Source organism: Microtus pennsylvanicus, chromosome 1, assembly GCF_037038515.1.
Source record: "Microtus pennsylvanicus isolate mMicPen1 chromosome 1, mMicPen1.hap1, whole genome shotgun sequence".
Classification (NCBI taxonomy): domain Eukaryota; kingdom Metazoa; phylum Chordata; class Mammalia; order Rodentia; family Cricetidae; genus Microtus; species Microtus pennsylvanicus.
In genome coordinates, this window is record NC_134579.1 from 111,920,512 (window position 1) to 111,946,209 (window position 25,698).

Here is a 25,698-nt window from a genome sequence, read left to right on the forward strand (position 1 = left end):
GCCAAATCACCTATTTAGAAACTCACTACCCCTGAGCTATAAAAACCTTGTCTTCCTCATGACCAATGTGACCTCTAGAACACTGCCTTAGGAGAAGGCAGTCTGTGTACACAAATCAAAAGCTTGCTTTAGTTAATTTGGCCAGGATGATTTGGGTAGCTGGTCTTTCTCCTCCCATCTTTGGGATTACCAGTTTCTATGGCCAGACAGACACAGCAGCTGCCCTTGAGACTGCCCTTAGGCTTCCCCTCAGTGTGTCAATGTAGGACTGTCTCCCCTGTTTTCAGCATCTGTCACCTCCCTTTCATTGCTGAGTAGCAGTCCACCTTCAGTCAGACTTCGATGGTTATCTTTTTACTGACTAGCCAATGAAAATTAAACAGTATGAATAAAACAAATTAAATGAGCTGGGTGTGGCGGCACACACTTTGAAGCAGAGGCAGGTGAACCTGAGTTTAAAGTCAGCAAGGTCTACACAGTGAGTTCCAGGGCCGGCCACGGATACAAAGTAAGATCTTACTAACCTGCCTACCACCAAAAGAGCAAAAGAACATTAAATGATCACTGCTGCCTGCAGAGGCCTCACTGTGAGGGCTCTCCAAGGCTCACAAGAGTCTTCAGCGAAGAAATTATGTTAAAACATCCACGCTGACTTCTACCTATCAACTGCTGAGAACTGAAAACGGCAGTGGAGCAGGTACTTCACACAGCCCCTGCAGTTTCACAGGCCTAGCCCAAGTGACCAGTGGGTTACTGTGGAAATCACAAGTAATAGCTGGGCTGCCAACTCAAGCCCATGTTCCAAGTCAGTCAGGGCCACTAAGTGAATAACACTGTTTCTAAGTCAGTGGTTCTCGACCTTCTTAATGTTGCAACCCTTTAATACAGTTCCTCATATTGTGGTGACCTCCAACCATAACATTATTGCATTGCTATCTCTTAACTGTAATTTTGCTACTGATATGAATTGTAATGTAAATATTTCATATGTGACCCCCGTGAAAGGGTCCTTTGACCCCCAGGGTGAGAACCTCTGCTCTAAGTAGAAGTAAAATTGCACAGCAGACAAGATCAATGGCAAAGCGCATGCCTATCCCAGCACAAAAATAAGATCTTGCATCTGCCCAGGGGCCCACTGTGGGGAGCCAGCTGCCTGCTGTGACGACTCTTGCATGCTTTGTAGAGGCCCTCACGCTGAGGGGTGAGGCCTCAGCAGGCAGCAGTAAACCAGCCCCTGTCAGCCAGCTAAAACCAAAAGGACTGAGGACGGAGGTGGCAAACCTAAGATGGGCTGTCAGGTGTTTTGTCACCCTGCACAGCCACTGCACCGTGCTGTGAAGGAAATGGAGTCCTGCAAGGTCAATGGCTTTGGGAAGAGGAGGCAGGGAGTTTTGTGGTTTGGAATTGCAAAGAGAGGGAGCCTCCTCATTCCCTGAGGCACAAAACTGGTGTCCTGGTGTGTGCCGTATCTACAACCTCTACAACCTGGGCCATTTTTTATCCCTGGTGGCAATACTCAGAGAGCACTGTGGCCGTGCTGACAAAAGCCTCGATGAGCTGATGAGTCTGAGGGGCTGCTGGCCGCTCAGCGGAGCAAGAAGGCTGACACTCAGGAGGCTTTAGCGCAGGAAGCCCGAGTGCTGTGGTGGATGCCTAGGTGAGCAGGGTGCAGCTAGAGGACACCTGTGGGGCACGGGGGCAGAGGTGAGTTGGAAAAACAGCAGAAAATGAAACACAGTGATCTTCAAGTTCCCATGCTGCTCACCACGAGCCTTGGGAAGGCCAACTCTGGGCCAGGGAGGAGAGCAAGCTCAGTGCGAGGTGTCAGACCCTGAGCTTACTTCTCAGCACAAATTTACAGGCTGACAGGGAGCCCTGGCTTAGGGGCACCTGCCACTCTGACAAGAAGGAAAGTGGGCTCAGCAAAACTCCACCTTTAAGGAAGGGAGGGAACAGAGAGTGAGACAGAAGAGGGCTCCTCCACCCACGGTAGGCAGAATTTACAGAAATGCCAACCCAGCTGAGCTGTGTTCTAGGAGAGAGGGGACTGGGGCACAGGGATGGTGGATCACCCTTGGCTCAGCACCCACCAGAATGTCCACACCACAAACCCTGAGAAGTAGTTCAGTGTCTCCTAACATCAGGAAGGCCACTGTTTTGTGGTTTGGGGTTTAAGGTTCAAGAAGTTAAGTCTGTTCTCATATTGCAGTGAGAGAAATCAAGAGCTCGTGAAGCATGTGAGCACCAAGTAAAGCGTGTGTGTGTGTGTGTGTGTGTGTGTGTGTGTGTACGGTCCAGAGAGGAAGGCAAGGCGGTGTCGGACAAGGAACCATGTGTGTACAAGGTTCAGAGAGGAAGGCAAGGCAGTGTCAGACCAGGAACCATGTGTGCATACGGTCCAGAGAGGTGGATAAGAAGGCGTCAAACCAGGAGGCTGGGGCTGGAGCAGAGAGCAGCCTTCCCAGGCCTCTGATGCACACAGACTCAAGGCAATGGGGCCTTATGGGTGTTCAGGAAGGAAATACTGGTGGGTGCAACAAGACAGACCTTAAAAAGCTAATGTTAGCCAGGCAGTGGAGGCAGAGGCAAGCAGATCTCTGTGAGTTCAAGGTGCCAGGACAACCGAATGCAAGAGGCCATGAGCCATGATCACAAGGATGGGGGCAGGGAACAGGTGAGCTCACAGAAAGAAGGCATCCCCTTGCCTTGCCCCGAGCTGCTCTGACCAAAGCAAGGCCCCCTCAGCCCACCAGTTCTTTTCTTAGGCTATTTTGTTCTTCCCAACACTAAAGGTCTTCCCCTAGACCATCAACTTCCTGAGAGGAGGGACTTGCTCAAAGCAGCAGTTCCAGCACCTGCCTGGGTCTGAGAAGTGGATCCATGAGGAGACGGTGGAGGCTGGCAGGTATCTGAGCCAACGCCTCAGTCTGAACTGCACCATGGGGCTAGGAACCCAAGGGAGGAAGAAGAAGCAAAAGGTGTTGTTCATTGCCCAAACCTGACATGAGCACTGTGCTGGGCATTCGTGTCAGAAGTGGCCACGGACTCTGAAATCTCAGGCAGGGACCACCAGAGATGCTCCAGGAAGCTATATGGGAACTGGGCAGCCGCCATGTTAAAAGCAGCACAGATTTTCAACATAGAACCTCTAAAGAGGAGCCTGCATATTTCCTCTGTGTCGAGGACTGTTCTAAGACTTGGCATGTACGCATGAGCACACACACAAACAAACAGATATGCCCATCTTATCCCAGCAACAGTGGGATAACAGTGCTATCATCTGTCCCACCTGGCAGTGCAGAAACAGCCAGAGAGGCTGAGAAACTTACCTAAAGTCACACAGCAACAGTATGTGGCTGTGTTATAGAATATTAGCTGAAGATGTGTTACATTTATTTATGCTATGGAATTTATTTATTTATTTAATGATGCAAAGATGTGTTGCATTCTTTTATTTTGCATTTGTTTAAATCTGTGAAACTATATTATTTTTCCTGCCTAAAACTCCTGATCGGTCTAATAAAGAGCTAATAGCGAGGCAGGAGAGGGATAGGCAGAGCTGCCAGACAGAGAGAATAGATAGGAGAAATCTAGGCTTAGAGAAGTGAGGAACCAGAAAACAAGAAGGGAGGATTCCAGGGGCCAGACACCTAGTCACACAGCCAGCCATGGAGTAAGAAAGACAGAAAGACATATAGAATAAAGAAAGGTAAAAATCCCAGAGGCAAAATGTAGTTAAAGAGAAGCAGGATAATTTAAGTTGGAAAAGCTGGCTAGAAGCTAAGGCCAGGCGTTCACAAGTAAGAACAATCAGGAGCTGGGTGGTGGGCCCCCAAAGAGTTAAAAACAACAACAACAACAAAAAGAAACAGTAACATGGCTTGGTTTTGAACTAAAAACTTCACTCAAGCTCACTTAGTCCTACACCAAGCCCAGTGATCCCTAACACTCCCCCCCAGTACACTTCTAAGAAAACAAAACAAACAAAAAACCTTGATAAACTCAGGAAACTGACCAGTCAGAGTGGAGCAGACACCAGCACACTGGTCCTTTGCTTTAGGGCCGAGCCCCTAACGGACCCCAGTGGCTCTCACTGGTATTAAATACTGGCACTGTCTAAAAAAACCAAATGCTAATGAACAAAAAGCTAATGACCCCAGGAAGCTCCACCCACTTAACTTCCACTAAGGCCCACTCTCAACAGGAAGCAGACAGCCTGACTGAAGAGGAGAAAGTGTTATTACTCAAAGGGGAGTGAGCAGCGCCCCGGAAACAACTCAAAACTGTAGCATGAGGGCCTGAGCTGCCCTCTGGTCTCCACACTCACACACTGTGCACCTGCACACTCCTGAAGGTGCACACACAAATACACACCACACACAGAAAAACATGGGAAACAAGCAGCAGCTGAACCCTCCTCACACCAGCCCTCTCCATCTCCCACAGAGGGGTCTGTTACGTCACGAGGGCATAGACCAATATACCAATACCCAGTCGGAACCCTCCCTGCAGCACCTCCACACCCACAGGGCCACACACATTCACCACCCAGGACACCGAGGGGACTCACGGGCCACGTAAAGGGCGACTTTGTCATTCTCTTTGTGCCGCAGGAGGTTCTCTGCATAGTTGAGGCGGCTGCCTCTGAACCACTCAGGGACATCTGCAATTCCTCTGGATGTGTCCACGACCTGCAGTGGGACAGCAGAAGGAAGCCGAGGGCTCAACTCAGATGTCAGATGATAGCACCCATATACCACCCTTGACCTGTGGAGCCAGCCCAGCCCTGCACTCAGGGAAGCCACCCCAGGAAATTACAACAGAATTTACTGAACACCTATTTATGACCGTTTTAGCTAAACAGGAAGTAAAGGAAATGCCCAGGCCGGAAGTGGGGAGTTCAGGCCTGTAATTCTAGTACTCAGGGGGTGAAGGCAAAAACATTAGGAGTTTGAGACCAGCCTGGTCTACAGAGAGTTCCACACAGAGAAGAAAAAAAAAGGGGGGGGGGCAGCGATGTCAGGAACTGGAATATGGCTCACTTGCAGAGCACCTGCTCAGTATCACATAGTCCCCAGGTGCATGCCCAACACAAAAGAAAATCAGTAGAGCCCAGGCCCACAGACACACCAAAACCAGGAGGCAAGCCTGAGCCCTGCCCCACCCCCAACTCTCTGGGAACACGACTCAGTCTTCCCCTTGTGCTGAGACCTTGGCTTCCTTCCCTGAGCACCACACATCAGCCCCACAGAAGGCTTTGCCACAAGCACTTCAGATACCGACTCTCGGCCCACGGCATCATTTTTTTTTTTTTTTTTTTTTTTGGTTTTCGAGACAGGGTTTCTCTGTGGCTTTGGAGCCTGTCCTGGGACTAGCTCTGTAGACCAGGCTGGTCTCGAACTCACAGAGATCCGCCTGCCTCTGCCTCCTGAGTGCTGGGATTAAAGGCGTGCGCCCGGCTCCATGGCATCATTTTATTATTTTATTGAGCACCTGAGCACCTAGAGGAAATGAAAGCTCTCTGGAAGGCCTCCTCAAAATCTACATAACCATAACAATGCGGATGTGCTTATACCTCAGACTGCCCATTTCAAAGACACACTCCGTCTCACACAGCTTATCTTGTGGGAGGGAGGTGCTGTCTGGGGCTATTTGAGACAGAGACTTCCTATGTAGCCCAGGTTGGCTCCAAGCTTGCAATTCTACTGCTTCAGCCTCCTGTGTGCTATTTTAATTTTAATTTTTTTATTTTATAGTACGTGTAGATATTTTGCCTGCATGTTTGTGCACCACATGTGTGCAGAGGAAGCCTTGTGGAAGCCAGAAGAGGACATTGGGTCCCCTGCAACAAGAGTTACCAGGCTGTTGTGAGCTGTTGTATGGGTGCTGGGAACTGAACCCAGATCCTTGGAAGAGCAGCCAATAACGCTCTTAACCTCTGAGCCTCCTCTCCACAGTCACACCGCCCCACCTCTTCCATGTTTAATATGTGCATATGCGAGGGGTGTTCACTGTGAGGAGGTGTAAGGAACTTGGAGGAGTCAGTTCTCTCTTCCCACCATGTGGGTCCCAGGGGGTCAAGCTCAGATCATCAGGCCACTGAGCCGTGTTGCTGGTCCACACATGGGATTTTAAAAGCAGACATGAGAGGGTACATGAGTGTGGCCAGACCCACTTACCTCATCATACATTCGTGAGTGGACTATCCCACTGAACTTCCAGAACTCAGCCCAGAAGTCTGAATATGACCGTACAGACCAGTGGTATAAGTCATCATAATTCCCTAAAAGAAAAAAAGAAAAAGAAAAACAGCGCCTTTCAGCCCAGTCTCAAAAGGGAGCCCCTTAGCGGTAAGCCTGGGGCCTGAGAACCTCACATGCCAAAGACTCCTTGACTCTAACACCCTGAGTGACTGGGAGGAACTAAACCCCCCTTCATCCACAGTCCCCAAGAGGGCCCAGGCTGGCCTCAAACTCTTGATCCTCCTGCTACAGCCCTCTGGGGACTACAGGGGCGCAGCACCACACTCGGCTTGATATCTTTGTGTGCGCGTATGTGTGCCCATGTGGAGGCACAGGTGCCATTCCTCAGTCACCATCCATTTATCTGTCTGGGTTTTTTAAAGATTTTTGTTTGTTTGGTTGGTTGGTTGGTTGGTTGGTTTTTCAAGATAGGGTTTCTCTGTGTAATTGCCCTGGCTGTGGCTGTCCTGGAACTCACTTTGTAGACCAAGCTGGCCTTGAACTCACAGAGACCTGCCCACCTTTGCCTCCTGAGTGCTGAAATTAAAGATTTGCTTATTTTATGTGTATGAGTGTTTTGCCTTCCTGTACATCTGTGCATCATCTGTGCCTGGTGCCCATGGAGGCCAGAAGAGAAAGTCAAGTCCCCTGGAACGAGAATTACAGACAACTGTGAGCTTCCACGTGGGTACTGGGAACTGAATCCAGGTTTCTACAAGAGTATCATAAACTCTTAACCTGGAGTGACTTCCCAGCCCCAGCTTGGTTTTTGAGATAATCTCTTACTGGGACCTGGAGCTGGCCGAATAGGTTAGGCTGGCTACAGTGAGCCCCAGTTGTCCACAGCAAGGATTACAGGAACACCAGCCTTTCTGATGTGGGTCTGCAGACCCAATTCCAGTCCTCAAGCTCGCAGAGTATCCACCTGAGTCATCTCCTCAGTCCCTGCTTAACATAGCTACTTTTTATTGGGGGTGGGGAGCGCTAGTACAAACACAACATCACACAGAACTTTCGGGAGCCTATTCTCTCCTTCTGCTATGTGGATTTGGGGGATCAAACTTAAGTCATCTCCCCTAGCAGTAGGTGCCCTTCCTTACTGAGTTCTCTCTCCAGCACCTACTCTGAAAGTTTATTCTTGGTGTGTGTTTCTCTTATCTCTCTGTCTCTCTCCTTTTGAGAAAGAGACTCACTATATAGACCAGGCTGGCCTCTGCCTCATAGAGATCTGAGTGCCTCTGCCTCCCGAGTGCTGAGATTAAACGTGAGCCACCACGCCAGGCAGTCTCCAGGACTGTTTAGCAGAACACGTGTTCACCCAAAACTGACCTGCGGGCCAGGCTTGGGGGCAAAAATCCCAGCTGCCCAGGAGCTAAGACTGGGAGATAAGTTTTCGAGGCTAGCCTAGTTGAATTCAAGGTCTGCCTGGACGAAGTGACTGAGACCACTTCTCAAAAATAAGAATTAAAATGAGGATTTGGGTTGGGTGGACACAGGCAGAGGCAGGAAGATCTCTGTGAGTTCAAGGCCAGCCTGGTCTACAAGAGCTAGTTCCAGGAGAGGCTCCAATGCTAAAGAGTAACCCTGTCTGGGGGAGAGGGGGCACGGGGGGGGGGGGGGGAGACCAGCCTGATCTACAGAGCAAGTTCTAGGACAGGCTCCAAAGTTACACAGAGAAACCCTGTCTCAAAAAGCAAACAAACAAACAAAACACACACACACACAAAAAGAGATTAAAAAAAGGAGAGAAGATTCTGTATGTAGCTCAGTGGTATAGGACTTGCCTAGCATTCACAAGGCCCTAGGTTTGATCCTCAGTACCACCGAGGAGGAAAAAGTCAATAGCAAAGTCCCCTGAGTCATGGGGCTCACTGAGAGGAGTGAACATTGCTGGAGGAGAGATGTCTCCACACAGATGAGCCGGGTTAGCCACTCCTGGAGTCCTCCAGTTTCACTCATGACACTCTACAAGCAGATCAGTCCCCTAGGCTTGGGAGAACCCACAAGCTCTCTCAACAAGGGTGGGGAATCACTGAAACCTGGAACTCACTCCCTCAGACTCCTGTCTCGGGGTGCAGGTTCCTCTGGTAACCCAGGCATGTGAAAGAAACCCAACCAAACTACCTGAAACAATACTCAACATGTGCACATGAACTCGTGCTTCAGAGACCCTGTGAGTCTCTGCAAGACACAGATGAGAGAATGCGGCAGGGATTGGTGTGCTACAAGAGACCCAAAGCCACCTGAGCTCCCTCTGCAGATCCTGCCCAGCTAAAAACTGGGTGTGGGAGCTGGAGAGGCAGCTCAGAGGTTAAGGCGCTTAGTGCACAAGACAGCTGCAGCGGGGGAGGGGGGAAAAGGGGGGCAGGGAGTAGGAGCAGGAACATGCAGCAAGGGAAGCAAAGTGTCTGGAGATGAAGAGACAAGGGGGAAAGACACAGCAAAGTCGGATGTGGGGCTTTGCAGTTCTAGACTTCAAGAAGGCACTGGGTCATGGCAACAATGTCTCAACCTCTTCTGGGCCCCAGGTGGGACGTATACAAAGTAGATCTAGCATGCTGGGAAACTCAGGTCAGGGAATCTCTAAAGGTTGAGTCTTGCAAGGATGGTGGTGGTGGTGGTGGGTGGTGGTTGTGATGGGTGGTAGTGGTGGTGGTGGTGGGTGGTGGTTGTGGTGGGTGGTGGTGGTGGTAGACACCTTAAATCCCAGCCCTCGGGGGCCAGGACAGGCTCCAAGACTACAGAGAAACCCTGTCTCGAATAAAAAATGTTGAGCCAGAGTGATTTTGCTGGTCAGGCTCTGACAGGTCACTCTGCCTCTCCAGGACATAGTTTCCCACATGGGTCACTTCAAACTGTTGACAAAAGGCTTCAGATTCTCCCACACCAGTGAAAGAATTTACTCTGGCTCCAGGTCAGGCTAGGTGAGTCAGATTATCACCCATTCTGCCACTTCTGAGCAAATGGCCTGGGGCGAGCTGTCCTACCTCTGAGCAGGGGCACTCCAGTCTAATGAATGCAGGTGGTGACACAGCTACTGTGGAAACCAATAGGACACAGGGCTACAGAGAACAGAACCTACATCAACTGCATTCAACCCCTGCCACTCTGAGTGACCTCAGACATTACTGACCCCCTCTGAGCCTCAGTTTCTCTCTCCGTAGGGGGAGGCTAGTGATACCTATCCCAGGGTCACTGAGGACCCAGAACTGTGAGGACCCCTGCATAGGAAAGGCACTCAAAGGCATCCGCCATTGGTATCACCCCTCCATCTGCATGAAGATCACACACGGCACCTCAGTGGTATATATTGAGTCTATACGTACATGACCGGCCACCACAAGACTTAATATGTAGTAGTATGTGGCGCCTCAATCGAGGCAGGCAGAGGGCAGCACAAGGCTGGGGCAGCTCCCCTAGAGAGACAGCATGTCTCTCATGCACCTGTGGGAAACAACACTAGCCAAACAGGCCCCACAGCTCCTCTCCCTCCCTCAGGCTTCCTTAACTGGGTCCTCAGGAATGGCAGGCTCTGGATGCAAAATGCTTCCCCCGTTGATAAGACTGCCTAGACACAAAAGCAGGTTCAGGTTGGGCCTGGTGGCTCAGGTCTGCAATTCCAACCACTCAGGATATTGAGGCAGGAGGATCAAAAGAGCCAAGTTCAGTCTACAGAGCAAGTTCCAAGCCAGCCTGAACAATTGTCAAGACCCTGGCCAGGCACATCTGTAATCCCAGCGCTCAGGAGGCAGACGGGAGGAACATCTGCCAGCCTGGTCTACATAGTGATTTCCAGGACAGCCAGACCTACGAAGAGAAACCTTGTCTCAAAAAAATTAAATTAAATTAAATTAAAAAATTAAAAAATGAGAGGGTTGGAGTGCAGATCACTAGTAGAGCCTGTCTAGCATATGGGAGACTCTGGGTTCAACCGCCAGAGAAAAGAAGTGTGCCCAGCGACAACATCATTAAGGAGCATGGCCAGCACTACAAACCTAGGGAGCTGATGGTCACAAGGGCATCTCAGCACCTAGGGGACCTTGTCTGAGAACTTTTCCACTGTTGTTTCCTACATCATGGAGTGAGCTGGGAATCCACTCAGGGGCAGCAACCCAAGGCCCAGGTGACCACAGGCACATTTGGGTCAATGTGTTTAACACTCAACCAAGACTCTGAACTAGGAGCTAGCATTTAAAAATCTTAGTTTTAAATGAAATGCTTGGGTGGGATGGTGCATGACTGTAACCAGAACATTCAAAAGGTAAAAGCAGGATGGTGAGTTTAAGGTCAGCCAAGTATGGTGGCGCATGCCTGCTTTTAATTCCAGCACTTAAGAGGCAGAAGCAAGTGGATCTCTGAGAGTTTAAGGCCAGCCTAATCTATATAGTGAGTTCGAGGCTAACCAGGATTACATAGAGAGTGAGACCTTGTCTCAAAAGAAAAAAAAAAGTTGCTAGGAGTGAGTGAGCCATTGTGTGTGTGTGGGGGGGGGGGAGTACACTCTGACTCTGCACAAGAATGCTCACCATGCGTGAACCAGCAAGGCAGGAGCAGAACAATACGAAAAAGCAAATAGAGCAGGGAGAAAAGACACAACATTCAGAAGACAGCATTTGAATTAGACCTGAAAGATCCCCAAAAGCCAAGGCCAGGCAGGGAAAGGGCAGAAGGAAGGAAAGGAGGAAAGGGCAAACGGAGGGGCCATGCAACCACCACCCATGAAGTGGGAACACTGCACAGACAAGTTCTGGGTTTCCATATCTAGCCCCTCGGCATTATTTTGCCGTAACTGTTTCAGAGACAGGGTCTCACTCTGTCATCCCGGAAATCCTTGAACTCACAGCAATACTTCTGCCTAAGCGCCTGAGTGTGAGCCAACCCAGCTGGTAATCCTCCCAACTTTTGTTTGTTTTTAAGGCAGGGTTTTTCTGTGTAGCCTTGGCTGTCCTGGAACTCTCTCTGTAGGCCAGGCTGGCCTGGAACTCTCTCTGTAGGCCAGGCTGGCCTGGAACTCACAGAGATCTGCCTGCCTCAGCCTCCCAAGTGCTGCACCACCACAGCACCACCACCGCCAAGCTGCCTCCCAACCTTTAAACACAAGAGAGTCAACAAACCTCTAAAGATCAAGCCTGAACCCACCAAAAGCCAGAGACTTGAAGGAAAGGACATTAAAGCTAAGGGGTTACTCAGCAAACCTCCAGCCAGTGACAGTGTACAGTGCTCAATGCTCCGCACTGGGCCTGCCATCTCTCCACCAGGATACAACTGGTAGTCTCCGGTGTGCTCCTTTTATAGATGAGGAAACCGAGGCCTGGGGCAAGATGACAACTGGTTCCCGGACACACAGCAGCAGTGGTGCAGCCAGGTCCCTGCAGGGTGTCAGGTTACAGTTCCCTACTGTTCTCTTGCTATGGAGAAAGGTCTAGTCCACTTCAAAGGGCCGTCCTCGGTGGAGCAATGTTCTGAAGTGTCAGGCCCACTCATCACTGCTGGCCGGGGAGACAGATGATGTCCAGGCACAGAATGGAGGACAGGAAACGGAAGCAATCCCGACATCGATCGAGTCGGGTTAAGGTTCTTCTCTAATCCTACACCTACACTGTTCACAGTCTGCAAGCCCCGCAAGCAGCCAGGCAAATACCTGTCTCCAGGTGGGTGAGAGGGAAGGAGGGAAGGGGCGGAGCCAGGTTAGAGAAGGAAAGGAAGCCTGTGGAGGCTCCAGGTCCATCTCCAGGCTGAGCAAGCCTGCAATTCCATGTTCATTCAACAAGGGAATGCAGAGGGCCTGGGAACCCAACGACAGCAAAAAGATTACCCAAGCCAGCAAGCTGGGTGACCATGCAAAAGGAAGCAGGAAAGCCAAGTGCTGCTCAAACACTGGGGAGGAGACCCACTGGACTGCGGCTCAGGGTGAGGGAAGAGAAGATTCAGGAAGGAACCCCCTGAGAAAGATCCTGGGAGCAAGACAGACATTGACACCAACAGAAACAAAGGAGGTCCCTATGGTTGGGAGGGGGTAGGGAGGGGGGCGGGGGGGAATAGAAATGAAGAAGAAAGCCACTGTGAGTTGAAATCCCTCTACAGACACCTGAGAGAGCAGGCCACAGGACTAGCAGAGCGTTATGGATTTCTGGGAGGGCATAAGGAAAGAGCCTCACCCAGAAGGGCCTCTGCCCCACCCACAACCAGACAGATCAGGGTGGTGGCTGGAAGGAGGGTCTGTCTGGGAGCTGGGAGTTTAAACATCTTCCACAACCTTAAAGGAGGGAGGATGAACAAACTTCGACCTTTTCAGGCACCTGAATTTTCAAGTTGGTCCCTAGCAAAGGCAAATGGAGGGAGCCTGTCACTTGAATCCTATAAACTCCAAAAGAACTGCACATCAGACCAAACAGAAGTCCCCACAAGCTGGAAGTCAAGACCCCAGGAGCCACTTCCCAAGCAGGTAAACCTACCAAAAGATCCAAGGAACCAGAGGAGGGATTGCCATTTCCAGAGGGTGAGCCTCACCTACAGGAAGGTGCTGCAGCCAGGAGGGAGGCCTCTGTATGAGGTGATGCTACCCACAACAGTGAAGGATACACCACCAAAAGACCAGCACCTCCAAGAGGAGGACCAAGAACCATGGGCTGCTCCCCCAACTCCAGGACAGGGACTCTGGCCATCCATCCACCAGAGGTCCATGGCAACAACTAGGAGGGACCTCCCTAGAGGAGGACCCCAAGAAAAGGGTGGGCTCCCACAACTCCAAGACAGGGACACTAGGCATTCATCAAGGGACCAAAGAGGAACCTCCCTAGAGGGGTACCCCCAAATCAGGGGGCTTCCCTAACCCCAATACAGGGACCCCGGCCATCCATCCATCCATCCATCACAGGCTTATCCCAACTGCTAGGAAGGACCTTCCTAGAGCGGGCCTCTCTGGAGTGAACCGCTTCCGGGAAGGCCCGGGAAGGGGGTGTACTAGCCGCGTGCCCCGCACTCACCCAGCGCCAGGCCGCAGGCGGCACCCACGGCCGCCCGGAAGCGGTCCATCAGCGTGTCCTTCTTGCTGTCAGGCTCCCACATCACCTGGCACTCCATAATCTCCTCGCGCCCGAGCTTCGCCAGCTTGGACATGGTCGCGAAGTTGCGTGGCCGGAGTCAGCCGGGCCGGGACTGCGGGGACGGCGTAGAGCGTAAGGCGCCGAGCCGCTCGGCACAGGGCGGACGAACGACGGCGCGAGACTGAGCCAGCGCCCGCGCGGCCTGCGGGACACCCGACCTGGCCACGCCCCCACGCAGGCTTCGCCCCGCCTCCAGAAAGCCACACCTCTTGAAACCACGCCCTTCGCTGTAACCCTCCGCGGTGCCTGCAAATGGAGCGCTCGCTGCCAGAAAGCGCGCTGGCCTGCGCAGACGCGGTGAGCATGGTCCACGCCCTCACCTGTTGTAGAACTTGCTGGGCGTTTCCCTCGTGTTCATTCATTCATTCATTTATTCAAGATTAAGTTGCCCCTTCTACAGTCACTTAGCTGCGGAGGTGTCTCAAGCGGAAAACGCTTGCAGACAGATGTCTGCGGAGGAGGGAAGACCTCTAAAAACGCGTGTCAATGCACGCATCCCGCAAGGATGTTGTAACCGGTATGTGGGGTATGTATTGTAACAAAAGATGGAGCAAGTGAGACTCCAGGTCCATCCTCAGGACCGAAAATAAAAGCGTTAAACAGAGGACATTCTGGGGCAAGCCTGAAACTCAGCACTCTGGAGACTGAAGCAGGAGGATGACGGTAAGTTCCACTTCAGCCTGGACCCCAAACACTTTGAAGGAAGACGCAGTAGGGTCTAGTCTGGGTTTCAGGGTCATCCTTTCTACTGAGTGAATTCAAGACCAGCCTGGGCAGACTTAATAAAGCCCTGTCTCAAAACGAAAAAAGAGGGCTCAGGATGTGGCTCAGTGTGAGTTCGCTCAGTAGCTTTAAGGTGACAGAAGGGGAACTTTGGGAAATCTTGCAGGTTTTCAAGCAGAGGGAGCCCCCCAAGGCAGGAACACTGTGTCCTATGGAGTGTCAACGTCCAAAAAGGCCCAGGTCTGGTCCCTTAGCCCTGGGGTAGAAGACAAGGTCATGAAAGAAATGGTGGCAGTTCACGTTGGTCCTGCGGAGCATCAGCGGTGTTGACTTTGACTCTGGGTGGGATGAGGCCATCAGAAGTTTCCAAAAGACAGAGGCATGCTGGGAGGGTTCTACTGTGGTAGAACCTTTTGGATGCTAATAGTCTTGGCAATCTATTTTGTGTTTGCTACCTACAAGGTATCTAAAATACCCCAAAACAAGCAACTTTCCTTTCTTCCTTTGTAATGTGTATGTTCTTGGAGGTAGGTGCTTGTGAGTGGAGGCCAGAGGTCAATTGTGCAATTGTGGGTGTCATTCCTCAGCAGGCATCGCCTTGGTTTTTTTTTTTCTTTTCTTTTCTTTTTTATTTATTTATTTATTTTTATTTTGAGACAGGGCCTGACTCTGTAGCTTTAGCTGACCTGGAATTCACTATAGAGTATCGGTGTAAAATGAATGCAGACAGATTGTAAAAATATATACAGCTTTAATGGGGAAATAGACTTACAGAACCAGAGGTTCCGGCAGTGAACAGGAAAGCAGAAGGGGCGGCTAGGAGCACGCCCGCAATTTTTATAAGTAAAAATATCCTCGGGGGACCCCGCCCCCAAGTAAAGTGACTGGCTGGGTCTCTCCTACAATAGAGACCAAGCGGACCTTGAACTCACAGAGATCTGCCTGCCTCTGTTTTCCAAGTGCTAGGGATTCAAAGTGTAGGACACTTTGCCTGGCTCCCACTTCATTTGTGGGGAGGGGTGTTTGTTTTTTTGCTTGTTTATTGTGTATAGGTGCTTTGCCTGCAAATGTCTGTGTACCATGTGCTTGTCTGGTGCCCATGGAGGCCAGAGGAGGGTGTCAGATTTCCTGAGACTGGAGTTATAGATGGTTGTGAACCACCATGGGGGTCTTAGGAATCAAACCCCGGTCTTCTGGAAGAGTAGCCAGTGCTCTTAACCACTAAGCTACACTAAGCTACCTCCCCAGACTCTTGTTTTTTTTTTTTTAAGACATGATCTCTCACCAGCCCAGGACTCGCCAAGTAGGCTAGAGTGGCCACCCAGTAAGCTTCAGGGATCCGCCTGTCTCTACATCCCCTCTCCAGTACTGAGACACGTGCCACACCACACCTGGATTTTTTTCACGCAGGTTCTAGGGAGAAAATTCAGGTTCTCTTGCCTATACAGCAGACATTAGCCTACTTAGCCACCTTCCCAGCCCCGGGGGTGATTTCTTATGGCTCTAGAACTGGGGTGTAAATAAAAGTCTAGATGCTTCTTCAGGTGTGGGTCTTCCTGCTTTCCCCCAGTTGAGAGGAGGGAGAGGGCAAAAGAGAACCTGGGACATGAAGAGAGGAAGAAAGCAAAGACAGAAGTAGATACCCACAGCCTCTTAGGAACTAGCACTAGTCTATGACCAAAACACCCTGAATGAACCGGATCTGATCTTGTCTGATCTTGGAAGTTAAGCAGGGTTGGGCTTGGATGGGAGACCGCCTGGGAATACCAGTGCTGTATGTTTAGGGGAAGAAAAAAAAAAGAACCACCAACACTAATCTATTCACACAGGTAGAGCCCTCAGGACCTAAACACTGGGCCTCATCTCCTTGGTAAGCACTGGGGATTAACAAGTATTCCAGGGTTGAAGGTAGATGATGTTACAAGAGATGATGATATTTCTCAGATAGACAGTTGGCTCCAGGCAGTGCTAAGGGCATGGAAAGAGGGCTGCTAAGGACACCCTGCTGTAAGTTGGTTCTGTATTGTTCTGGTTTGCTGTGAGAAACCAAAAGCAACTTGAGGAGGAGAGTGTTTATCTGGTTTCTACTTCTAGGTCACAGTCCATTAGTGAGGGAAGACAGGGCAGGAACTCAAAGCAGGAACCGAGGGAAAATGGGAAGAAAAAAAAAAAGAAAAACAAGAAAAAAGCCTATCACTGGACTACGCCCCATGGTTTGCTCAGCTTGCTTTCTTAGACAACCCAGGACTGTCTTCCCGGGGATGGGCTCTACCCACAGTGAGCTGGACCCTTTTACATCAATCAGTAGTCAAGAAAGGTCTCCCACAAACATCCCACAGGCCAGCCTGGAGGCGGTTTTTTAGTTAAGGGTCCCTCTTCTTTTTTTTTTAATTTATTTATTATGTATACAATATTCTGTCTGTGTGTGTGCCCGCACACTAGAAGAGGGCACCAGATCTCATTACAGGTGGTTATGAGCCACTATGTGGTTACCAGGAATTGAACTTAGGACCTTTGGAAGAGCAGGCAATGCTCTTAACCACTGAGCCATCTCTCCAGCCCCTGAGGGGTCCCTCTTCTAAGGGAAGTATAATTTGTGTCACTTTGACAGTTAGAAACCAAATAGTATACAAGTTCTGAGACCTTTCCCTTTCATATTTATTATCCCAACTTGATCTCTTAGCAGTCCTGTCAGCCTCACAGAGGCAGCTCTCGGCATCACTGGAGCCCTACCAAGTCTCTGCCTCCACTATCAGATATATTTTTTTAATTATTATGTATACAATATTCTGTCTGTGTGTATGCCTGCAGGCCAGAAGAGGGCACCAGACCCCATTACAGATGGCTGTGAGCCACCATGTGGTTGCTGGGAATTGAACTCAGGATCTTTGGAAAAGCAGGCAATGCTCTTAACCTCTGAGCCATCTCTCCAGCCCCCACTGTCAGATCTTTTAAAAGACTTTATGTGTATGTATCTATCTGTTTGTATTTGCAGGTGCCACATGTGTGTGGACCAGAAGAAGAAATCAGATCCCCTGGACCTGGAGTTCCAGACGGTTGGGAGCTGCCAGATGTCACTGCTGAGAACCAAACTCAAGTCCTCTGGAAGAACATCAAGTGTTCTTAGCCACTGAGCCATCTCTCCAGTTCTCGCACCAGCACGTGGTAAAAACCAGTTTCCATTTGCCCATCATGACAAGCACACAGAGATTCCAACTGTAGCCTGGGTGCATGCTGCATGCACACAAGTGGTTCCAGATGCATCCACCTCCCTGACATACACACACCCCAGTATGACAGATGTGCATACACACACCCCAGTCACATGCCCACGGCTGGGTCTGTGTTCCTGCGCTGTCTCCAGTGGGCAGTCTCAGAAGTATGTTATCACTCAGAAGTTGGTTCACCTCGAAGAGATCCTCATCCCTTCATCAGCAGAAGGCAGTTTCCATGAGAGCAAAACCCTAGTCCGGCAAGGTCAACACAGCTGCGGTGGCTGGTCCACCAAAAGCCATGGTCTGAGGAACACTCTTTCAGAAAGTCCCCAGTGGCTGCTCACTGCAGGGTGGCATGCAGACACCCGAGGAAGCCTGGGTTGTCTGTAACATGAGGGCCGGGCTTGTTGGGGTTTCTGTCCCGCCCGGTCCCCCAGTCATGTAGTCCTCGAGAAAATCACACAGAGAGTCTACATTAGGTTATAACTGATTGGCCTGTTAGCTCAGGCTACTTATTAGCTCTTGTAGCTTATATTAACCCATTATTCTCATCTATGTTAGCCACATGGCTCAGTACCTTTCCCAGCCGGGCAGATCACATGTTGCTTCTTCAGTGGTCTGGGCAGGAGTGGGAGGAATGGGCTTCCTCCTTCCCAGAATTCTATTCTCATCGCCCCACCTCTACTTCCTGCCTGGCCAATCAGCATTTATTCAAAACATGATTGACAGAATACAAACAATTCTCCCGCACCAGTTGTCCAGGAGCTTACCCCAGTCTTTGTGGGGTAAGAGAATGGCAGCCACCCAACAGGCTCTTCACTCTTTGTACCTCCTCCTCCTTGCCCATGCAGCCCCTGTGAGAGAATCCTAGGAGAAGAAAGTTAGAACCAGAATAGCCAGGCACTGTCCTACACACTCCACCTCTTTAACATGCCCCCAGACACACATACAGCCCAGGACTACCTGCCCAGGAGTGGCACCACTTCCAGAGGAGCCTTTCAGGTCCTTCTTGCTCCAACCATACTCTTTCTAACACAGAGAGAAGGAATGTCCTGAAAGGCCTCGAATGGCTTGGAGATGTGGCTCTGTTGCTGGTGTGGTTGGCATGAAGTCCTGGGTTTGATGTCCAGCATCACATGAACCCAATGTGACAATGCACATCTCTAATCCAAGCTCTAGGGAGATGGAGGCATAAGGATCAGAAGTTCAAGGCCAGCCTGGGCTACGTGAAACCCTGTCGCAAAAATATTATTGAAAACAAAAAAGTTTTGAATTAAAATGAGACAAAAAGACTGGGCATCTACCTCAGGAGTAGACCACCTGCTTAGCATGTGCAAGGCCTGGGTTTAATCCCTGGTATAACACACAAAATAATAGAGCTAGAAGGTGACTTCTTGTCTCTCTCCTGAAACTCCCCTCGGTTTCTTCACTGCCTGGGCTACCAAGTAAGACCTTACCAAAAACAAAAATAAAGATGGGTTAGCCAGGTGGCTTTAATCCCAGCACATTGGGAGGCAGAGACAGGTGGACTGTTACATAGAGAAACCCTGTCTTGAAAAACAAAAACAAACAAACAAAAAAAACAGAAAGGGTTGGAGATCACACTAGAGGTGGGCTTTTCAAAATTGTACTCATGAAAGACTTTTTTTTATTGGTTTTTTGTTTGATTTTTGAAGATAGGGTCTCTGTGTAGCCCTGACTGTCCTGAAACTTGCTTTGTAGACCAGGCTGGCCTCAAACTCCCAGAGATCCACCTACCTCTACCTTCCATGTGCTGGGATTTAAAGGCATGTACCACCACGCCCAGCTAGTGGAAGACCATTCCTAACAGGGTGATGTCACATGTGAAGTGTCCAGCCCACTGATCTTCCCAAAGAGCCACAGGTGTACCAAACACAAAGGCTCAGAGGCACACTTGCCTCTATCAAGGACATTGCAAAGGGTCACATGGACCACTACAGTGACCAAGCTGGGGCAGGAGGATATGGGTCTTTCTCAATCAATCAGTCAATCTCTCCTCCTCCCCGTGGTATGTGTGCATGTGTATGCGTGCATGTGTGAGTCTGTATGATCTGCCCATAAGCCTATAAGCCAGTATACTGTGTGCGAAAGCTAAAGTATTTTGTGTTTGTTTGTTTTTTTGAGACAGGGTTTCTCTGTAGCTTTTGAGCCTGTCCTGGAACTAGCTCTTGTAGACCAGGCTGGCCTCAAACTCACAGAGATCCGCCTGCCTCTGCCTCCCGAGTGCTGCGATTAAATGTGTGCGCCGTTACCGCCCAGCTGGATGTTAAAGTGTTAAAGAGCTGGGCACTGAGCCATCTGGGATGGCAGACCCAGCTGCTGTGCTTTGGGGCAAGCACAGAGCCCAGACTAGACAAGAACAAATCCTACTTTCCCTGAAGCACGCACAGGAGGCTCTGATTCAGAGCCGAGATAGGCCCTCCAGAACCAGGCCAAAAGGAAGACAAGGCAAATTGTGGAATGGTTTCCTTTCCTGGTCTCCACGGTAGGTGGCTTCACCCTCCCACTACACCCCCAGAGACTGTGGAAACAGGGCAGGTGCCAACTCCTTCAAGCCAGAAGCACCCGAGGCAAGGGCACAAAGCTTACCCTCTCCACCTCCTCCTAGCACCAAGCAGGAACACCAGAACTCCAGGATTAGGAACAAGGCCCAAACCGACAGACACAGTGCAAAATCCTGCAGCATGAATGACTGGTAGGCAGGCCAGATGGTTCTTGGGATGCCGAGCTCTGGGCCACCATATAGAGAAACGTCTGCACTGGATTTCCGTCACAGAAGGACCCAGGGCAAGCCTCACGCTCACAGAGATATGCCCGCCTTTGCCTCCTGAGGGCTGGGACTAAAGGCATGCACCAGTACCACCTGGCTCAGAACGTTCTTAAAAACACACTCTTGAGCTGAAGAGATGGGGCAGCAGTTAAGAACATTTGCTTCTCTTCTAAAGGACCCAGGTTCGGTTCCCAGCACCCATATCAGATGGCTTACAACCACCTCTATCTGAGGGCACCTGCATATATGTAGTATATGACACACGAATTCTACAAAGGCAGATACATATAGAACTTTAAATAAATAAAACACATACTTTTGGAGGCTAGAGAGATGAGTCAGTCATTAAGAACACTTGTGTCCCACAGTAGACCTGGGTTCAATTCCCAACACACCTACACGATGGCTTACATCCACCTATTGGCACGTGCATGATGTATATACACGCACGCAGGCAAAGCACTTGTATGCATAAAGATAAAATTTTAAAAATAAAAATAAAAAAGTCCCGGGCGGGCCGGGCGATGGTGGCGCACGCCTTTAATCCCAGCACTTGGGAGGCAGAGGCAGGCGGATCTCTGTGAGTTCGAGACCAGCCTGGTCTACAGAGCGAGTTCCAGGACAGGCTCCAAAGCCACAGAGAAACCCTGTCTCTAAAAACCAAAAAAAAAAAAAAAAAAAGGAAAAAAAAAAGTCCCGGGCGGTGGTGGCACACGCCTTTAATATCAGCGCTTGGCAGGCGGATCTCTGGGAGTTCGAGACCAGCCTGGTCTACAAGAGCCAGTTCCAGGACAGGCTCCAAAACCACAGAGAAACCCTGTCTCGAAAAAACGAAAACAATAAATAAATAAAGTTACAAAGTGAAATATTTGTTAAAAAAAATAAAATAAAATATAAAAAAATAAAAAAGTCCTTTTTTAAAGGGTAAGGGTGTGTTTATGCCAGCAAGATGGCTCAGAAGGTTAAAGGTGCTTCCCAGCAAGCTCAATGACCTAAGTTCAATTCCTGGGACCCCGGAGTAGGGGCGAATCAACTACCACAAGCTGTCCTCTGACCACATTTGTGCCATAGCATGTGTGCCCCCACACACATGTGCGGGAAATAAATAATCTAAAAGTCCACTAACAGAGGAATGGATGATAAACCAGAGGTGATGTCCCCACCCTCTAGCCAATATATAATGCCATCATGAGCTGGCCGGTAATCAGCAAATGTCTCAGAAAGCCTTATTTTTAGCAAGATAAGAACTATAGAGTGGTATATACAAATTGTAGGAATGTCCACTAACACTCAACACACTCAGGACACAATTCGGCCTTTTTTCCCTTTGCCCCTGATGTATATAGAACATGCTTGTAGTCCCAACACTCAGGAAGCTGAGGCGAGAGGATCATTGGAGCCCAGAAGCTTGAAACAGAGCAAGGGCGAGAGACTGAAAGAGACACATGGGTTGGAGTGAAATCCATAAGGTATATCGGAGGGGGTTGCCCTTTGCTTTATATCTCTTCCCACTGTATGTGAGAGTGGGGGCACATGCCAGGGCATGGGAGTGGAGCTCAGAGGATAGCTTTCAGAGGTCAGTTCTCTCCTTGTACATACGATCTGCTTTGTTACACGCTGAGTCATCCCACCAGCCCTGTTCTTGTTTGTTTAATGTTTAAAATATTTTTATTATTTATGTGTAAGTGCGTATGTATTTATATGAGGAGGTCAATGAGGCAACAGATCCCCTGGAGCTCAAGTTACTGGCAATTGTGAGCTGCCTGATGGGGATGCTGAGAGCCCAACTCGGGTCCTCTGCAAGAACAATATGTGCTCTTAACTACTGAGCCACCTCTCCCGCCCTTATTTTATTTTATTGGTTTTTCAAGACCGGGTTTCTCTGTGCAACAGCCCTGGCTGTCCTGCATCTTGCACTGTAGATCAGACTGGCTTTGAACTCACAGAGATCCTCCTGCCTCTGCCTCCCCAGTGCTGAGTGCTGGGATTAAAAGTGTGGGCCACCACTGTCCAGCCCTTATTTTTGAGACTGGGTTCTCACGTAAACTCGCTGTATAACAGAGGAGAGGATGACACTGAACGCCCACAACCTCCACCTCCTGGTGCTGGAATGACAGGTGAGCCGTGCTCTGTGGGGCTTACGATGACAGTGCTGCTTTCTTATCCTCTGTCTGTCCCTCTTCAGCAACTTCGGCAACACAGAGGTGCTGAACTTCATTTCTTCAGGTCCCCATCCAGAGCCCTTCCTTCTTGTAGCATCCACAGCTAGGTGACGGACCATCAAAACCATGCCTAGGCAGCACAGATTGTTCCCAGCGCTAATACCAAGGCGTCAGTCAGTCTTCCTGCCTCTGCTGACCCTCAAGACACTGAGCCAGCTGGCCAGCCAGGTCTCTGGAAGCTTGCTCCAGACTGCTTACTTGCTAAGAGCGAGAAAGGTGACCACATGGGGTGATCACACACTCTCTGGCTTCACTTGGCTTTTTCCTCATCTTACGCAAGTTCTCTCTGGTACAGCTTCCAGAGAAAAGGTCCTTGTCCTTACCAAGAAAGTCTCTAGTGTCTTTGGCTGGCATCTGTATCAAGAGAAGGGGAACAGGAGCCAAGGTGCACAATATAGATACATTTGCTAACACTATGCATCTGGATTAAAGGCATGCGCCACCACCCATGGTCCTTCCACTCTGTGTTTTGAAACAGAATCTTTCACTGAGCTTAGAGCTCTCCAGTTGGCTGGCCAGTGTTCCTAGGAATCCTCCTGTCTCTACCGTCTCAGTGCTGGGATTGTAGCCATCCACCACCATCCCCGGCATTTTACATGGATTCAGGGAATCGGAACTCGGGTCCTCATGCTTGAGCTCTCAGTGCTTACCCGCCTGAGCGATACCCCCAGCCTTCTAGAAATGTGTGTGCGTGGAGCTCCGGCAGTTCCTGGTAACTACTGATTTATTTCCCCAACACGTGTATTTTGGGGGAGTGGGTGTGACATGTGCCACAGCGGAGATCAGAGGACAATTGGGAGCAGTCGGTGCTGTCCTTCCGTCATGTGGGTTCTGGGAATTGAACTCTGGTCCCCAGGTTGGTCAACAAGCACCTTTTACCTGCTGAGCCATCCCTGGGACCCTCATTTTGTTCTGTGTTGAGACAAGTTTAGCCGGTGGTTGTGGCTGTGCTTGCTGGTAGGATATGCTAAAAAGGCAAAGGCAGAAGAATGAAGAGGAATGTTCTTCTTGAATTGCTCAAGTTGGCCCAGAACTTGGTGTGTAGCCTAAGCTAGCCTTGAACTTGTGTGCCTCCTGTCTCAGTCTCTCAAGTAGGCTTATGATACCACAGCTTATGATACCACAGGCTTGTGATACTACAACTTATGATACCACAGGCTTATGATACCACAGCCCATTCCATCTTTCTTTTATTGGCATCCTTTAGGAGCGTTTTTGGTTTTGAGATGCAATCTCATGGAGCCCAGGTTCTTGACTTGCAATGTAATCCAGGATAACCTTAAACTTCGTATGTTTCTATACCCAATTTCCCAGTATTCTGTTTCTTTCTTTTTCTTTTTATTTTTTTTTGGAGCGGGGGGGGGGGTGCCGGATTGTAACCCAGCGCGGGATTCAGGTGCGTTGCTACTGAACTGATCCTCAGCCCTATTGGCCTTGGGGAAGAAAACCTCTGTCGGAGCACATTTTAGGCCCTACACTAGCCACGAGGAACTTCTTTCTAGCCAGAGTAGCCACGCCCTTCCCGCATCCCGGCGGAGGGATCCTCAGCACAGGCACGCGCCATACACAACTCATACGTTGATTGGCTGGTACGAGACTGGCCCCACATCAGCCCAGACCGCGGCGTCGCGAAGGACCGGCCTGAATGTCAGCCAATCACACAGCACTCTGGTGCGTGGGCTGTGCCTCTCATCCAATCCATAGGGGGATTCCGAAAGGGCGTGCCCAATGAGAACTGGGCAGAAAGGCGGAGCTCCCAGGGATCCGGGAGGTTGGGGCAGAGCTGTCACCTTGACAACCCGACAGCCAGGAGAGTCCGGAAACTTGAGAAACCTGGACCTTAGCCCACTGTTGACGCCTGAGATTCTGGGAAAATTCTTTTTAAAATGTATTTTTTTTTCAATTGAGAATATCTCTACAAATGTGTTCATGTAAGAAAAATTTCCATACAACATATTTAAAATTTATATATTTTGATATTTCCCCTTCCCCCAATGTTTTTTTTTTTTTCTTTTGAGACACAGGGTTTCATGAAGCTCAAGTTGGCCTGAAAATCGTTATATTGTGGAGACTGGTCACTTTTTGCTCAGGTTGTATCTTAACATCCAGGAGCCTAGGCTTTTTCCTTTATGGACAAAGACAATCCCTTCTTACCAGAGCCTTGTACAAGCTCAGCCAGAGGGAGCTGAGGGAGACACAGGGACCTCTGCTGTCACTCAGAGCAACACAGAATGACCACTGTTGTTGCCATCCTAATTTCCTGGAAACCCATTCCTCTAGAATGTCTCCCTTCACCTAGCCACAATTTCTCCCAGGTAAGAACACCAGAAGCCCTCCAACCGCACCAGGCAATGCTTCCCAGCACCACGGCCCATGTGCAGCCAGGACTGACTGGCCTTAAAGATAGTTTGACTCTTGTTATCATGGACTGTCGTAGGATGAAGACATTTCTAGATTCTGAAACAAGTACAGATGCTCCTGTGGGAATGAACCACTGTCCCCAGTTTCTGGGAGTCAGACTACCGAGGGTCACTTCAGGCAGCGGGCTGCCAGCACTCCTGACTTACGAGTCTGGAGTAGGTAAAGAGATACTTTTCTGGTTTGGTGTGCCCAAGGCTCAGGGGCTGGGTCAGTTCACAGTAGACAAATCATTTGGAAGCTCACAAGGTAGACTGTGACTGTGGGCTTCAACTGCAAACGTGGTCACTTTCATTATCCTCTCCTGGTAGCAGAAGGCAGCGGCAGCATTGTGATGTGTGTGTGTGTGTGTGTGTGTGTGTGTGTGTGTGTTCACACTTAGTTGGCAAGGGCACGCAGCAATAGCAGAAGATGGTGCCTCCAGGGGCTTCAGCTCTCAAGGGCCTCAAGTGTCAGATCCTTATTTCTTGACAGCAACAAGTGTCACAGTACAAGAAGACTGAGACAGATAAAAGAAACTCATCCCTTCCTGTGCCTTAGGCAGGTGTTAAGCAATTAAATTATGGAAAATCACTATTACTGGGTGGTGAATGTCTTTAATCACAGTACCCAGAAGGCTAGCAGACCTCTAAGTTTGAGGCCAGCCAAAGCTACACGGTAAGATCCTGTGTTAAAAAATAAAACCCAACTAGCAGTGGCGGCGAACGCCTTTAAATCCCAGCATTTGGGAGGCAGAGGCAGACGGATCTCTGTGAGTTTGAGGCCAGCCTGGTTTACAGAGCGAGTTCCAGGGCATCCAAGGTGACACAGAGAAATCCTGCCTCAAAATAAATAAATTAAAAAAAAAACTCACTAGTATCAATGGTAGGTTGTTTGAATTTGTAAGCACTCCTAATGTCATTTTTATTGGTTCTTTAACAATTTCACGCCCATGTATATAATGTATTTTTACTATATTCACCTCCCACGCATGTGTGGGTA

General features: G+C 49.7%; 1 protein-coding gene across 2 annotated transcripts in view; it reads right to left on the reverse strand.

Moving 5' to 3' along the window:
- The window catches only part of Aacs (acetoacetyl-CoA synthetase), a 40,848-nt gene extending 27,195 nt beyond the window's left edge, over positions 1-13,653 (reverse strand). The window contains exons 1-3 of one of the 2 annotated variants that reach the window (XM_075978146.1): positions 13,229-13,653; positions 6,180-6,283; positions 4,571-4,691 (exon numbers count right to left, since the gene is read on the reverse strand). In XM_075978146.1, coding sequence (XP_075834261.1) covers positions 4,571-4,691; positions 6,180-6,283; positions 13,229-13,361 — 358 coding nt within the window. In that variant the 5' untranslated portion in view covers positions 13,362-13,653. The remainder of the gene's footprint in view (positions 1-4,570; positions 4,692-6,179; positions 6,284-13,228) is intronic. The other variant, XM_075978156.1, reaches the window with a different exon arrangement.
- Positions 13,654-25,698: the final 12,045 nt, after the last annotated feature.